This window comes from Hemitrygon akajei, chromosome 9 (genome assembly GCF_048418815.1).
Source record: "Hemitrygon akajei chromosome 9, sHemAka1.3, whole genome shotgun sequence".
In the NCBI taxonomy this organism is placed as follows: Eukaryota; Metazoa; Chordata; class Chondrichthyes; order Myliobatiformes; family Dasyatidae; genus Hemitrygon; species Hemitrygon akajei.
The window spans coordinates 142,706,860-142,724,792 of NC_133132.1; the positions used below are offsets into that span (position 1 = coordinate 142,706,860).

General features: G+C 37.2%; 1 protein-coding gene across 2 annotated transcripts; it reads right to left on the bottom strand.

Annotated features, from left to right (window-relative positions):
• Positions 1–655: 655 nt before the first annotated feature.
• On the bottom strand, positions 656–17,662 carry tdh (L-threonine dehydrogenase). 2 transcript variants are annotated; one of them, XM_073057161.1, is made up of 10 exons: positions 17,572–17,610; positions 15,059–15,144; positions 14,234–14,426; positions 12,739–12,781; positions 12,304–12,374; positions 12,072–12,221; positions 11,698–11,870; positions 7,838–7,928; positions 2,360–2,629; positions 656–1,794 (listed from the first exon to the last, which is right to left on the bottom strand). In XM_073057161.1, exons 3-10 carry the CDS (start codon positions 14,418–14,420, stop codon positions 1,655–1,657), a joined length of 1,125 nt encoding a protein of 374 aa, XP_072913262.1. In that variant the 5' UTR covers positions 14,421–14,426; positions 15,059–15,144; positions 17,572–17,610; the 3' UTR covers positions 656–1,654. The 2 variants fall into 2 exon arrangements, with proteins under 2 accessions (XP_072913262.1, XP_072913261.1); XM_073057160.1 differs by lacking the exon at positions 15,059–15,144 and having other exon boundaries at positions 17,572–17,662.
• Positions 17,663–17,933: the final 271 nt, after the last annotated feature.

The window sequence follows — 17,933 nt, forward strand, 5'->3', positions numbered from 1 at the left end:
TCACCTCAACCTTCGGAATTATCAGATTATCAATATAATAATCAGCCCAGATTTCCAAATTATCTTTAGCCTTAGATAACCTTCCTTCCTTATCCACACTACAAATTTTCATGTAATCTGTGAACTTACTGACCAGTAGCCTCCTGCATTATGGCATGGTATGTTGGTGCAGGAAATGTAGTGACACTTGCCCCCAGCACAATTCTTGTTCATTTGTTTCAACAAACACATTTCACTGATGTTTTGATATTGATATATTTGTCATGCATACATCAGAATAACTTAGATGTGAATGTAAAGAATAAAGCAATTAACTGTATCATGAACAGCAAAGATCCCAGCACCATTATCATCATGCCTTTACTTTATTTGAATACTGCATTCTTCCAGTAAAAAAGGTATAATGATAATGGATGGTAATCTGAAACCAGTGTAGCAGTTTTTTTGAACATCTAATGAATTTCCCTTATTTAGGGCCGTATAATACAATCCTATTTTCCTAATATTTCTATTTTAATTTCTCTTGCTGTTCTCATATCTGTTAACATTGGTTTTGTGAATGCAAATTTAAATGCATGATTTTTTTAGTCACATTTTCTATGTTTATTAAGAATTGTCATAAATTAGCAAATCCAGTAAATTCTTAAACTTCAAATGAAATTTAATACAGGTATTATTTATTAATTTCTTGCAAGATAAAAACCAGACATAATTTTACACTAAAGCTAACTATGGATTCTTTGCCATCAGAAATGGAATCCAGTATCCAACCTTTATATCCTCATGCTCCTCTTTCACTACTTTAGAACAAAAAACACTGGCTAAATTCAAGCAAATTCATGCCAAGGCATCTCAGCAGCCACTGCAAAAACGGTTGGTTATGAAATGCAATGACACAAGAATATTACAACCTCAGCACCAAGAATATTCAGAAGTATGTTCACTACCTGCTGATGATCACTGTAATGAGAAATACTATTGTTCTAAGCAATGGCCAGAGTTCAAAAATTCGTGTGTGTGTGTACGTGTGTACGTACACACACACACATTCATTTTTAGTATTGGAAACAACATTTTTGGAAACAGTGTACATTTTTTTAATAATATCTTCAACAGAAATAAAGAAACTGCAACCAAAGTAACCATGAACTCAACTCATTCAATAGTATTAAAATATTATCAATGGCTCAAGATCAAGTCCCAAACATGGATTTTGTGACAGGTGCTTTTTTTTTTTTTTTAAGATTAACTGCATCTTCACTTTACCTTACCCCAATCACTACCTCCTTCCTCCACATTCCAGCACAAAATGAAAATAATTTTAGAAATAAAACTAAATAAAAAAACTAAATAAAAGTAAGATTTTGACCTAAATGCTGACACTTTTGGTAAAAGCATTATCTGTAGATCAAACACTTCAGCAACATTGATGTATTTTGAACCAGTCAAGTCAGATTATCAACACCAATCATTAATTGAATTTTCTATCCACAAGATATACATCAAATCATAGCTGTCAGGTCAGTTCAAGTACAGATAAAGAAATATTTATACAAAATGATTAAAGTTTTACAAAGTAACTCCTGCACAAAGTTCTATGTACATTGGATCCCCTTGAAAATTCTGGTCCTTCAAAAATTTCACTCTTCATTTCCTAATTTGCTTGCATCAGCTGTCTATAAGTTGTGCTGAAATTCAACATGGTAAACACCAGCTCAGGAAGATCATATTCATGCTTCCAGCCCCAGTCTTGCCGAGCATTGTGGTCATCAAATTCCATTGGCCAGCTATCAGCTAAGAAGAGAAATAGTTTTTAAACATTTTAATATTATTGATATTATTATCAGTAAAATTCTTACAAGATTAGAACATTCATATCTTACCAATGCAACAAGATTAATCTTTTAAGTGACAAACATTATAGAAACTATTTTTGAAGCACAGGACTGAAACTACAAACTTCAGAAGTACAAAAACTCTTAGAAGCCAAGTATTTCTTGAACCTTTATATATTTGTACTTTATATACTCAGACTTCGGAGCAAACTAAAAGCAAGTTGGTACATTGGTTTTCCTTGAAGATTATGGTCCTTCAGAATTTTCTCCTAAGTTCCCTGATTTGCTTGAATCAGCTGGGGGTGACGGACAACCAATTTGTTGCAAGACACTGATCCATGATAAATATTGGCCCAGATTTTGTACTGAGAGTTTCAGTGAGGCTAAAAGCACTGTTTTATTAAAGGGTAAATTGCGTGGCACTTTCAAAATAGGCAAAAGTACAGTTAATTACCAAATTGTCAAGCTTAAGCAATCCAGTTATTTGACAGGCTGTGCAATGATGGTTCTGTCCATAGACTTACCAATTTCCTGGCGTACTTTATCAACTTTGTAAGTAACCTTCAGGTCAGTCAGATGCTTTTGGACTTCAGCTACCAGCTCTTCAGGAGTAAAACTCATGGCATTGATATTATAGGTTCTCATTCTGAGCTGCTCTGCTGGTGCTTCTAAGATTTCCAGTGTTGCACGCAGACAGTCATCAATATACATCATGGGGAGCTTTGTGTCAGGCCTCAGGTAGCATTCAAATTTTCCTGTTTTTATACCATCGTGAAAAATCTGAACAGCGTAGTCTGAAAAATAAAGAGTAATTGGGCAAAGCTAGCTACCTTTCTTCAGTTAAACTGCAAAACATGTACACTTCTCTATTGTATGGATTTGATTTTGTAAAATACTCTACCTGTTGTACTCAAGCTGCTTAATTTTTTCTGAATGTAAATCCAAGTACATTTCAAAATATCTCTAAACTTGAATTAAAGGCATACAACACAACAGGTAGTCTATCATGTCCATGCTAATGATAAAGTACCCATCTACTTTAATCCCATTTTCAGAACTTGGTCCATAGCATTCTATACTTCTAAAGGAGCATGTGAATTGTTAAGATATAGAATGCTATGGACCAAGTTTAGTGTAAATACCTGCCTCTGTATCCTTCTCAGGCAAATTATGGAAAATAACCACCCTAAAAATATTTTTCATATCCATTCTAAAACTCTTTCCAAATATTCACAGTATACATACCCTTTATCATTTTATATATCTCTATCAGTTTCCCATCAAGGAAAACAAACCCACTACTCTGAACAGATGGGCTCCAAGCCAGGCAATTTCTTGGTGAATATCCTCTGTACCCCTCCACTGCAATCATGTCTTTGTGACCAGAACTACACACAATACTCCAAAATGAGACAATATTTTTATAAAGTTGTACTATAATTCCCTGGTCTTATATTCAATGCCCCAGATAATTAACGCAAGAATCCCTTATGCCTTTTTCACTGAAATGCAGAAAGCCTTTGCAAGAAAAAGCTGTGAAGCTCTTTAGAATAGTTTGCCAAGTTGAAATTGCAACTCCAATTTCAGCAGAATAGAAACCAAAATTAATGAAAAGTAATAGTTTCCTCTCCAAATTATGGCACTTTGAAAACACCTGCCTGTAGAAAACAAGCCTCAAAACCTTCTTTTCTGAAAAGTTCCTAAAAAAAACACCTAGTGATTTTGTTTCACTTTTCCTTGGTGTTCATTTACACTGCAATAGCCACCTAATATTTTTTAGTATATCAAGTACAATATGCACCAAACTGTTTCCCAGAAATAAAAATCAGAGAAGTCCTAAATGCAATCTTCAAACAGCATATTGACTTCTGTGGGCCAGGATGTACATTTGGGTTCTGTAATATGTGCAACTGGGGAAGAGCAGCCTGGTTTCCTCTTTTTTTGGACTGCTAGCAAGCCAAGTCCTTCCAAGACTTCCTTAACTAAACCCTCACTATGTTCCTATCTTACACCTGCCTCACTAATCTGATTTAACCTGTTGGAATCGTCTACTACTACTTCTTACAGTTAAGATTACCATGGAATGACTATTGAGCACTGAAGAACAAGAAGCATTCAACTAATGAAAAGGTGGAATTAAGAGGCAGAAGTGTAAGAGAAAGGTAGTGGTTCATTTAAAATGTGTAAAAGTTCAGTTTCACATGTTGTATAACCTTTTCAGAAACTACAAGTAAAATGGTACAAAGGACAAAAATTGATGACAGTAAAATTATACAAAATAACACAAAGCACTACAAATGAAGTTTCTACAAAAATAATGCTTTTATAATAAATCCCTAAAATAACTAAAACATACTGTGCCTTCTTCGGAAACCTAGCGAACCTGAAATTATGTAGCAATTTTAGCTTTACAATGTGTTCCATGTTCAAAAATAGCTAATGGCCATATGGTCACTTGTATGTAGGTTTTGTGTATCTATTTCATATTATGTCTGCTGCAACCTTAGCTGAATGCAATTATTTGAGCATTGAACTCCATAATATTCCTATAATTTTTCTGAAAAACCCAATAAAAAAGTCTAGGTTCCATGCAGTTTTGCAGCATTTTACTAAAGAATAGCTGCATTTTTTATTGAAATAGAAACCATCAAATTAACAATTACAATAATTACACATGCTGATAGTGATTGACAATCTTATACTCTGCACTTGCATTGCAAGGACCTAAGGAAGTTTACAAATCAGGACAAATAAAGCAGGCCAGAAACCACTTAAGATTGACTAAGTATAGTTGAAAAATGAGGGTTGACTATTTTTAAACTGCAAGATGAACTGAAAGGAGAGGAAAGCAAGGCACATTCACAAAGGGCTTTGCAGCTCCTGCCTCTTGAGCGTGGTCACCATTTTATTGGAAATGCTGCAGAATGCATGTCCGAGTTCCTTCAAATTAATAATGACTACTATAAGTGCAGGTCTAATTATTGGCCAAGAGGTGGCAGGAGAAACAGAGTGTAGAAGTAACCCCTGTTTATGTATGTTACATTCTCCTTTAAAAAAAAATGGACAAGGCCTTGATTTAACATCCTCCAGCAATGAAACACAGTATTGCATTGGAGAGAGTCGAACTTTTGTACGCAGACAGAACCTGACTTCACAAACTACTGGTTCAAATTAATTTCCTTTAGCAATTGAACAAATGGCCAACACCAACTTAACAATAGAGGGCAGTTTAGGACAGCAATATATGCTTAGTTTATGGGGGAAAAATAAGTAATATCTGTATATTAAAAAGATCCTGTGTTTTTGTCTTGCTGAAAGAACTTACCCAGTTTTGTTTTAAAAATTGATTTCTGAAGAGCTTTTATTGAAGCTAACTTTTACCTAAACTGCTTTGTTTGGTACAGTAATAGAACAATTAATGCTCCTTTCTGCTGCCCAATCAAGGGTTTACCAGTATCTGAGATGCAAGAATATACAGCCTCATTTATTTCAAATTCTGGCTGCACATTGCAATTAAGATTAAATGGAGCTGAGGTAGAGGTGTGGGAAAGAGTAGAGCAGAGTGCACCAGCACAGCCAAGTAGACACAGCAAAGCCTAATCTCCAATCATGGACTTCCTTAACAGTGAACCAAGGACTCATTCAATTACCGGTAATTCACTGATGGCATCCAATGACAATGAAATTAAACCATCCTCAATCCCACTGTATACCAAAAAGCACAGAAGCAATGAATGTTTTGGAGAGAAGAGCAGTAGAGGTCCCAGAAAGTGTAACAAGTTGGTCTGTGCCTCATCACTAAATGACGCACTGTTTGCACAGCAGCTTGTGGTCAGATACAGGGAGCTTTTGAGAAAGGAAAAGACCTACAGATCTGGAAATAAACTATGAAGTGTGTCAGAAGACTGCAAACTAAACACAATCATCTCAAAGTTGAGGACATTTAGGAAAGTGGTTAGCCTCAAACTTTTTTAAAAAAAACAATAGCATGTATATTGCTCAAACAATAGGCAAGTTAATGAAGGCAGTGTTATCAGAATTAACAGCAGCTTCTCATGGGACATCATTTGTTTCAGCCTACAGCCAGGTCTGTTAGGTGGCTGAAAATATCTATTTTCTCTATAATGTTGAACTGAAATACATCTCATCATTTAGGCTGTGAAGTACATTAGAAATGGTAATGTTTGTTCTTGATACATGCATGTTGTGGACAATCTTATAAAGCAAAATGTGGATAAAAGACCAAGGAGAGATTCTTGGAACCTGGAATAATGCAAAGGAAATGGAAGCCATTGTTCACGATACAGTAAACAGATAAGTATAATAGTAATATTCACTCAGATTCCAGTTTATAAGCAGTGTAGAAGAGCATGGTGGAAAACATACCAGGTGTACCTAAAAACTGTAAAGGAAGACTGACACACAAGTCAAGTAACTCCACAATCAACATATAAAAAGTTTAAACTTGCCGCTACCAGAATCAGATTGAATATCACTGGCGTATGTCGTGAAATTTGTTAACTTAACAGCAGCAGCAGCAGCACAATGAAATGCATGATAAATATAGAATAAGTAAATAACAGTAAGTATACATTAAATTAAAAATAGTAATGCAAAAACAATAATTACAACATGGTAGTATTCAATGTTCATTTAGAAATCAAATGGCTGAGGGGAAGGAGCTGTCCCTGAATCACTCCTGGATCTTACATTTATATTTTGCTTTATAAGATTGCCCCCAACACAATAGTCAACATGCATGTATCAAGAACAAACATTACCAGTGACAATTATACCAGATAGATGGAAGAACTTTAAGAACATACCCATCATCAAACAGTATAGTCTACCAAGCAATTGCTAAAGACCAAAAATATTTGCAGCAATTTGCCGGAAGTGTAGTGGACAATATATCTCTGTTTTGTCCCGAAGTCCTCACCATCTAACTAGTAAGCTAATTTAATTTGCTGTTCACAACAAATGAAAATAAGTCTTTTGGGCCAAGCAACATCCTGGTTGTGATGCTGAAAACTTATAGAACCAGCTTTACCTCTAGCTAAGCTGTAAAAGCACAGTTATATTGTTGACACCCACTCAACCACATGGAAAATTGCCAGAATATATCCATATCTACAAAAGTTAGTACTACTCCAATCTAGTTAATCACTGCTCCTCTGTTTTCAATCATTAGCAAAACAATTAACAAACAACACTATCAAGTGGCACAGACAATAGTCTGCATACCAATGCTCAATTTGGCTTTTGCCAGGATCACCCACTCCAGACTTGAACAAATATTGAGTAAAGAGCAGAATTCAAATGGAGTGATGTGACTGACTGCTCATAATAATCAGGATATAATATAATGAGGGGTGATATCAAGGAGTCTAGAAATCAAGAGCAAACTCAGCATTAGCTGGGGTGACAATTGAGTTATCCCAGCTGCAAGAGTTGCAAACAACCTTCAGATGTGGAGTTAGTCACTGAAGATTGCAGGTTGTTCAATTTTGTTTTGAGCTCTTTGAAAACTGAAGTAGTGTACTGAAAGACCACCTTCCTCTGAAACTTAAAGGGATGATTACAGACATATTCCAACATTTCTTGATGTTACAGCTGACCAGAGGTTCCAGCTGAATAATCCAAATAAACACTGTGGTTCAGAGAACAAGTCAGAGGCTGGGTTTCTGACAATTAGTGACTTGTCTCACCAATGACATTCTATTTTCTTGAAGTCAAACAATCAAGAGAAAGACCACAAGTCATAAGAGCAGAATTAAGCCATTTGGCCCATCGAGTCTGCTCTGCCATTCAACAGAAAATTGCTGCAAATGCTGGAAATTGGAAGACAGACAAAATATTGGAACCAGTTAACAAGTCAGATAGGATATGTGGAGTATTATCAAATTTCAACTCATTTTCGCCCCTCTTAACATCATGGCGCATAATTTGAGCATTGGCATTCCACAATATACACCGATGTGCAAGCTACATAATCAACAAACCTGTTGTACCCCCACCAGGCTGGGTGTCTGCCGAAATTATGCCAGGGTACCTCAGACATCGGAAGTCCAGGCCATACCTATGGTGGTAGTACTAATGAGTAAACACACAAGACATATAAAATCAGTATTTAGTCAAGTACAAAAAAATTAAATAAGCTCTGAAATTTAGATGGATACTTTATTGATCCCAAAGGAATTAGTGTCACAGTAGCATTAGAAGTGCACAGATATAAATATTAGAAGGGAAGTAGAAAGAATATAATAAAAGCAAGTTACCACAGTCTACAGGAAGGGATCATCACTTCCCTGGCGACAGATGGACTCATTATAGAGCCTAATGGCCAAGGGCAAGAATGACCTCATATAGAACTCTTTGGAGTAGTGCAGATATCTTAGTCTATTACTGAGAAAACTCCTCCGTTCAGTCATTGTGGCATGCAGAGGGTGAGAAATATTGTATGACATTTGATTAAAGCTGCTGTGGATGCACTCCTGACTATTCCAGTTTCTGTTGCTACAGGTCTCTGGAATCTAGGATACTTGTTAAGTTTATCTTCCAAACACTAAAAAGTTTATACCTTGTGACAATTTGCAAATGTTTTCAGTTATTAGTAAATGTGAGAAAGTTAAATGTTAGATGAAAAATATGAAGGATATTTCAGAATTGAGAGATTGAACAGGTAAACAAAATTACAGGATGAGACAGGGGTTTTAGAGGTTATTCTGCTATACCTTCCTTAATACACACAAGCTGGTTACCTCAAGATTGTGTGGTACTTAAATGTACCATGTATAAATATTAAACTATCAAATCCTTCCTCCTAAGCAATGCAAAACAAAGAATTCCTGTGTAACCAACATAACCAAGTTACTTTTTTTAAAAAAACATTTCACATAGTTCACACAGTTCTTTCTACACTCTTATGAAGTAAACCAATCAACCCCTCCAATTAAAAGTTCTTGCAACCCCTCCAATTTTCTTCCACACAATTTGCATTGACTAATTTATGACTTACAAGTGTCAGAAAACTGCTCTAAATAATTCCTACATACTTTTATTGTCCCCTTCCTGTGCACCATTGCTACCGGTAATTTATTTCTAAATCTTGTCAGGTAACTTGTTAATTAGACAGCTAAAGGAAAGAAGCTTCAAAGATCACACGTAGTCCTGGTGGCAATGGACTTGTAGCATCTACTTAATGTCAATTTGGTGAATAGGTGACTGCCGAGTTAGGTGGAGTCAGCAATAATTTCTTTCAGCTTCTAAACTCATTCTTCTAATTCCATTCTTTGGAGGAATTTCTTATGCTTCAATTCCCTACTAAGAACTGGCTCAGGGCCATCACATGCATTCTCATACATTAACCCTTTAATTCGTGGGCTCATTCTTGTGAACCTCCTCTGAAACCTCTCCAATAACAGCACATTCTTTCTTACACAAGGGGCCAAAAACTGCTTACAATATTCCAAACGTGGTCTGACTAACGCCTTGTAAAGCCTCAGCATCTCATCCTTGTCCCTGCAATTTCTACACTAGCCTCCCACAAGCTCAAGGGGACACTTTATCAGACCCTGTGGATTTATCTACCCTATTATGGCAAGGCAGCAAGCACCTCCTCTTTTCTGTAATCAGGATTCAGCCCATGAACTCACAAGTCCTTTGCCTCATCCTATAGACCCTGTATGGCTACTGAGTATATATAGATGTAAAAAAAAATCTATTTAACATCTCCTCCAGCTTCACTCCTAAATAAGCACTCCGATCTTCAAGAGGAATAATTCCATCCCCGTTACCTTTTTTGTTAGTATATCTGTAGAAGCTTTTAAGAGTCTCTTTCACTTTCTCTGCTGGAACTATCTTGTTATCGGGGAAAGTGAGAGCTAATAACTAGTAAATACAGATGTGGACCGTGCTAATGTGATAACGGAACAACCAAGGAAGTATAGAAATAGAGACATGGAATGCAGCAGCAACACCCAAGTTTCAGGAACTTCACTAATTATGTTATGGCATACACCCATTGTTGTGATAGAAAATTGGATATGCTGTTAGACTGGATAATCATCTTTTTCTGTAATCAGGACCTCGTGTGTTGCTTCCTGAAGCCACTATTCTGTTATTAAAATGTAGTTTTACTGGTAATCTCATCAACTGTAAAAGCTGTACCAACTGGTTGCACCAGTTTTAATAAATTGCCCATGATTTCAGACACAAACTGTTGCCTTTCAGTTTGCTTCTACATACCTCATGTCCTCTTAGTTCTTCTGATTTCCCCTCGAGTGTTCTCCTGCATTTCTTAAACTCAAGTGCCTCATTTGATCCTAACTGCCTATATATGTGCCTCCTTCTTAACCAGCATCCACCTCACATTTACTAAGCATCCCTTTGCCTGAAAACGACCTATTCCAAACCACACTTGACAGATCTTTCTTGTATTGGAGTATAAAAGTATAAACTTTAACTATGAAGTCAGTTATTTGCTATGCATGTACTCAATTTAGTAGAATGAAATCTTAGGAATGTAGAAGACAATGGTGTGTTAATGAGAGGTAGCTAAGAGATGTAGATTAAAACATGATTAAGCCAATTGATAGGAACAAAAGGGACATGATGTACGTGCAGTATGTGCAGTATGCAACTAGAGATTGCTATAAAAGCTGCAGTGTCCGGGGATCGGGGGCAATCAGCGACTAGCTCAATGACTGTCTCAGCTTTGATTTGCAAATTAAAGTTTAACCTTTCTTGAAGAATCTTCTGCGTCTCTTGGTCATTTGTAAGGCACGAAAAACCACGACACTTGATACCATCAAAATCTGCCTTTATCCAATTTAGAATCTCAAGGATCAGTCCTCTCCTTCTCCATAATTACTGTATCTCAAAACTAATGCAGTTCCATAAATAAAGCTTCCTCACAAATGCAGTTTTTGGCCAAGATATTTTAAATTACAAGCAACAAGTAAAATCAAAAGTAAGAATCCATGAGCAGCTGACTAAACTTAGTCACAACAGTCAAAACAGACAATTGCTGGGGGTCAACAAACCAACATGATTATAGCATGGTAAGAGACCACTCGGCCCACTGAACCTATAACAAAAGAAATCTGGCTAACCCCAATGCTCTTTTCCCCAAAAGCCTGTAATTTTTCCCCCTTGAGTAGTTATCCACTGTCTTTATGGAAAAAGTAATGAACCTCTATTATCTTATTACCTGCTCCACACAAAGCTCATGTTATTTTTGAAACTAATTTCCTTTATAAGGGTGCCAACAGATACCAGAAGGCTGGAGAATGGAGCAGAGAGGAATATACATCTGCCACATTGGAATGATGGAGCAGACTTGACTGGCTGAATGGCCCAATTCTGCTGTGTCATATGGTCTTAATTCGTTTTCCTCTTGTTCTCGACTTACCACTACTAGAAACCATTTCTCTCCATCTACCTCCAGATCCTTATTAATTTTACACACCCTCATTAGAGTCCTCTCAGCCCTTTTTCACGCAGAAACCCAGCCTCTTCAATCAAGTAAAAAAAATTATCAAGCCACAGATAAAGTTATATGTACAGCTGTGACCATCATTCTGGCAAACTGGCTCATGCAACAATACTTTCAAGGTAAAGTAGAAAGAGGACAATGGAGGAAGATATACTGTAAGGTTAATGAATCAACGATGATCTTTTTTTGTACTGGTCACAATTAGAATACAGTTGTAGAATGACTTATGATGCAGACAGCAAGTAGATTCAAGTAAAATAATTAAGTAAACCATTTTGTATTCTATTAGCAGGATTTTTTTTCTAAAAATGGGCAAACATAGTATTATTTTCAAAAATTAAAACTCAATCTTGAAAGGCCACATACCTCGCCCATTAACTCTGCATGAACCTTAGAGACTCCATAGATAGTCCTAGGTCGCTGTATACAGAGATCAGGAGTTGGATTTCTTGGTGAAGTTGGCCCAAATGCACCAATTGTACTGGGAACAAACAGGCGAAGATTATGTTCAGCTGCAATATCCAAGACATTGTGTAGACCTGCAAAATAAAGGCATTTCTAAAAATCTGAACATCACAATTAATGAAGTATTATTATTATTATGTTAAAGCAAAACCCAGGATTAGAGTGGCAAATATGTCCATAATTATGGCTTCAGTTACACTGAATCTCATTAGGCAACTAAAAATAATTGTATACACATGGAAGCTTTGCACAAACAAATGTCACACATTTCTCACCTGTAATATTGACACTGCGTGCTAGAGGTACATTTGCTTCCCCAACAGCACTTAGCAAGGCACTGTAGTGAATCAGCCATGTAATACGATTATTGACAACAATTTCACGTAGGTTCTTGTAGTCCAAAATATCAGAATATATAAATGGCCCTAAACAAGACAAAGATTCCTAAATATTTACATTATTTTTCTCCTGCTGAAAGACAAACAATTTAAATAATTGAGTGCTTACCACTGTGAAACACATTATCTGGTGGTTTTCTGATGTCAGATAGTATTACATTGTTTTTACCAAAGTGTTTCCTGTGAAAGGAATTAGGAAACTTTTTTGACCGAAGTTGCAAAAGAGACCCAAGCTTAGTTAGTACAAAGATCCCTCCTGCCACCTACTCAAAAATTATCTGGATTAAAATGTTTTTTTCTACCCGGAAGATCATACTTGGTAGAGTAAAATATGTACTTACAAGCTAAATGTGTATTCAACAAACTAGTGATACTTAACAACACTTTGCTTGCACATAAAACTTCCAATGGTTTTAACAAGTTTTTGTTAATTCTTTCATTATTTTGCAAGTGAGCAACTCACATCAGTTTTGACATTTAATTATTTGTTATATACATAATTTAGTCCTTTTATCATTCAAATGTAATTGTTACAGTTACGTACCTGAGCAATTTAGCAAGCCCCACGCCAAGCTGGCCTAACCCACCTGAAAAGCAAAACATGTTATGAGGATCAGGCTGAAATATTGAACTGTTTTCAAAAGTGAAAGGCAAATGCCACAAATCCAGCTTGGTCCTGTTTACCACATATAAATAATAAAGGAACTCCTAGCATGTTTTTGCTGAGCACTTTTTTCCCTTCCCCACACAAGTGGAAAAAAAGTGAGTACATAAAACATTCAATATCTTGATAGAACATCTATAAATATGAGCTAACACACTATTGAAATACCATTAGTTAAATTGTTAATAACAGAAGTATTTTATTTGCCCAGTAGTGCAACAGAGCAACCAGACAATAACAAATAATTTGGCTGTGAACATTTTACAGGTTGCTGGGCAACAATTAATTTGTCAAATACAGAAGAATTATTTGAACATTACTATGGGATAATAACCTAGTCATGTTGCCAACATTACTTAATGCCAAATGAGTCTTTTGTAAACAAGTCAACTTTTTAACCAGTACGTGTAGTCACACCTGTTGGTCAGAAAAGACATGAAAATTATTCTGGAAATCTACTGCTTTGTTCAAGAGCAGTGAAAACAAACTGACTTTCATACAATGTTTTAAATTGGTCAAACACGCATGATTTTTTTAATAAAAAAAACTAAGAACACATGCATAACCCCTCTATAATAGTAATCTAATGCAAGGGAAGCATCATGGTGACTTGTGCACAATTGTTTTGCACTTCATGAATGGTTGCATTTTAAATGTGAAACATACAATAAAAAGAACACAGGAAGATAGCAGGAAAACAACCAGTTCTCTCAAGCCTGTCCTGCCATTTAAGATGTTATTGGCTTTTATTTAAATAGATGTGACCGCTCTCATCTTTTGATTTTGTATTGGTAGCAGTATTCTACATGCCAGTGCCGTTAGCCATGATATTGATCTCTTACTATGGCCATGATTTTACAGACTTAGAATGACAGCAGTAGATACCTGATTAAAATTGTACAGTTAATAGCTCATTGACACTACTTTAGCCATTTCTGTTTCAAGTCTTCCACTGCACTGAAGTGTCACTAGGACATGTTCAAAATACTAGGGGAGCTTTGGCCTCACTTATTCAGTGACTCATACCATAAATGCGCACGAGGAGCTGGCACATCAATTATGTAGCTTTGCAAAATATTAGAGTCAAATATCCTAATGGAATTCATAACTATCATTCATACCTGAACAATCTTGATACAGTTGTCAGATGGTGCTGACTACCATGAAAGTTAAAGCTCTTTAGGGAGAAAAAAAGTTAGAAAATGGATCTAAACTTGTACAGTTTTAAATTTGTTTTGTTGTATTAATTTAAAAGAGCTTTGGGAGTTTCTTTCCTATAAGGTTGTGTCAACAAGTAAATTGAAGTGGCTAATTGTACATGGAGACATTTTACACAAATATTTCAAATGACTACAGAAAGACTGAAGATACATACCAGTGATAAGAACACGGGGGTGATCTGATTCAGCAAAAGACACGGAGTGAAAGCTAGCATCTACATTGACTTGTCTGGGGCTCCAGCTCATAGGTCTGACAGTCACAGCAGCAATTTGGCAACTGCAACCATTGCTCAGCAGTGCCTGTTTGGCAATCTTGGTCAAGTTCCTAAAGAATGGCATCATTCACACCTAAACAAGAAATAATGAGTAACTAGACACTTATCCCAAATATGCTCATTAAATTCTAAAATAATCTTCAGTAGCACACTCCTATTTGAATTTGCCAACAGAAATTCAGATATTCAAACACTCTGGTTTTTGTTTGTGTTTCTGTTTCACAGGATCCACTCCTCTTCATCCATTATTATACCCTTCCATGCCTTTCCACAATGAATATGGTTCCCCTGCACTAAACATCTATTACCTCAACTACTTATTATATTCCACATTCTAATTACTGAGTTTCTTGAATAATCTGATTTTGGACTACGCTTTTAAATTGAAATTGTACTGTCAGTCAGAACAATCTAGGCAGTACGTTTTCCTTTGCTTGTTTATCTCCACTTTAATTACATTAAATTTTATTCCCATATGGCTGTGTAATTGGGCATTAAAACTAAAATCTCTGGCAAAAGCATACATAACCCTCCATTTGATTCAACTACACTATCAGTAAGCTATAAATGGTGCATACAAACTGTCAATCAGGATTATGAAAACATTTAATGGACCAGAATAAAATTGCAAAAACAATGATACAAGAATATTCAAGGTGAAAACAACGTCAATGAATGATTTGTTACAGAAAAACCAATATTTACCTCACTTTACTGCCAACTGAGAAAAGACACGTCACTGCAATCTTACGCCCTCTTTCCTGACTTTTTGAATGGTCATCCAATTATTCCTAATGCAATACGATTCCAGTTGTAGTGAATTATTTTAAGGAGAAAAGCCAAAATAAGCTGATCAAACTATGTCATGCACACGTTATAAAAACGGCATCCTTTGGAAGTTGGGTTGATTACTGAGCTTGGCAAAGTGAGCGAGCATTTTGCAAGCTTGCCGATCAACCAAACGTACAAAAAAACCAACCTGAGCTACCAGTATTTCAAATTGGAATCTTTACTGCGTAAAATGCAAACCACCCACCCCCACAACCATACTGATTTTTCCAAAACTTTTTCAGCCAAAATACAAACAGCCAGATCAAACTGGAAATAATTGGCAACAGTTTGCCTACACCTTTTAATGACTTCAGTAAACAAAGCAAAGTCATTGGAAATATCATCCTGGACAAGAATCTATTCTAAATTTCTTTCAGTACACAATTTGTGCAGATTGTAAATAACATCTCCACCTCACTGACAACTAAAACTGCTGCACTTCAGGGATGCGTGCTTAGCACATTACTCAACTCCCTCTACACCCATGACTAGGCATAGCTCAAATGCCGTCTATAAATTTGTTGACAATACCATTTTTCAGATGGTGGCGAAAGGGCATATAATAGTGATATACCAGTTAGTTGAGTGGTGTTGCAACAACAACCTTGCACTCAACATCAGCAAGATCAAAGAGTTACTTGTGGACTGAAGGAAGGGTAAGACAAGGGAACACAAACCAATCATAAAGCATGTTGAATGATTTCAGCATTTCTGTTTTTACATAATTCTGCATGTCTTGAAATTCAACTATTCGCCCTCTGCTTTCACCAAATTTCCATTTCAAACACCTTTCCTCTAATTCCTTTCACAGCTCACTTCTGCTAGTATTTCTGGACTTTTAAGAGATAAAGCAGTTTCTGCAGCACATTCTCATCTGTGATGTGGAAACCGTAAAAAGAGTGCACAGGAGATTTACAAGGATGTTTCTTATGAGAATAGGTTGAGTGAACTCTGCCTTTTCTCCTTGAAGCAACGGAGGATGAGACCTGACCTGATAGAGGTGTATAAAATGATGAGGGGCATTGATCATGAGGATAGTCAGAGGTTTTTTCCCCAGAGCTGAAATGGCTAGCATGAGTGGGCATAGTTTTAAGGTGCTTGAAAGTAGGTACAGAGGAGATATGGGGCAAGTTTTTTCTAAAGCGCAGTGAGTGGTGAGTGCATCGAATGGCCTGCCGGCAATGGTGGTCTTTTAAGAGAATCCTGGGCAGGTATATGGAGCTCAGAAAAATAGAGGGCTATGGGTAACCCTCAGTAATTTCTCAGGTAAGGACATGTTCGTCACAGCTTTGTGGGCCAAAGGGCCTGTATTGTGCTGTAGATTTTCTATGTTAAAAAAATCTTTCAATAGCACAAGGTAGTCAGTGGGACCCAAGAAATTGTGATTTTATAAGCATCAGCAATATCCTGCAGGGTAGGTATCATTCCACAGAATGAAGCCTCCTATACTAGTATTTGTCATTCTCACAATTTATTGCTCTTTTCAAAAAAAAAGCTTCACTGCAAGGGCCAGTTTATACGCATACCTAAGCAAATTTGTACTAATCGAAATGAAAATCGCAAGCTTGAAGATCCAGAAATCTAACTCAAAACATGAGGAGAAAATAGGTTTGACGTCATTTCTGTAAAGAAAAATTGATTTTAAGATAGTTGACTTTTCATCAGGTTGCTTATCGTTCTAAAACTTTTACCGTATGCCTCCTCACAGACGCTGCTGCCCTGCTGGTTAATTTTTTTTTGCGTTGCTCTATAACGAGAATGGATGGGGGCAGGGAATCGTGTTGCTGACATTATGGCCACACTACAGGCACATATTCCTGCGTCACACACATTCATGTCTTTCACTTGATCTTCAAAGTCTACGCCCCCGAGTTTAGTTGCGATAGAAGTTGTTTAACGTATAAAGTTACTGATAAGGTCCCCCTATCCCAGCCTATGACAATGCCCATCCAGTTCAATGCCCGAACAGTGGATTTTGAAAATAACCGGCGACTTAAACAGGACGAAACGACGGGAACCTCGGGGGCAAACACGTGCGCCGAACACGATATCAAGGACACAACATGATTACGGATGAGCCCCGGCAGAACCCGAGCCGAGCACCATAGGGAGTGAAGTGAAGGGTCCGTTACACACTTGCCACGATCTGCCATGTCATCCATCGCCGTGAGAGCCGGGCGCACTTTCACTCGCTGAAACACCAGCGCAGCTCAAGCCCAAAACGGTATCTCCCTTCCCCACGGATGCTGCCCCATCTGCCAGCCACTATGTTTCGGATTTCCGTCTTTCCACTTGTTTATTTTCCCACCCAGGGAAAGAGTTGTTTACAATGTGTGTTATTCTTAATCCCGCAACAGCCCAGCCTATTACCCGGTGTTTCATCTTACCTGGATCAACCGCCCTCCACACGCCTTACCATTCAGATTGCGTCAGCCGCCTTCACGCGCCTCTTTTATGCCGGAGAACCGGGCGACAACTGAACTATGATTGGCTACTGCTGCCGACGCCTCAATTCCCATTGGTCTCGCTGTAGGAGTATTGCTGTCGATCATCTTGCCGTGTCCGACGATCTCGATCCGCTCCAGCAGTCTCCTAGCAACCCAGGGGCAGGTCCCCACGTGGCGCAGGTTGATGGATTTGTCAGATTGCTTTCATGTGTATCAAATTGCATTCCAGCTGCTGCGGCAGGGAAATCGGTCCGCTGCGCTGAGCAAGACCTGATAAATTTGACTGCGTGCAGATACAATGA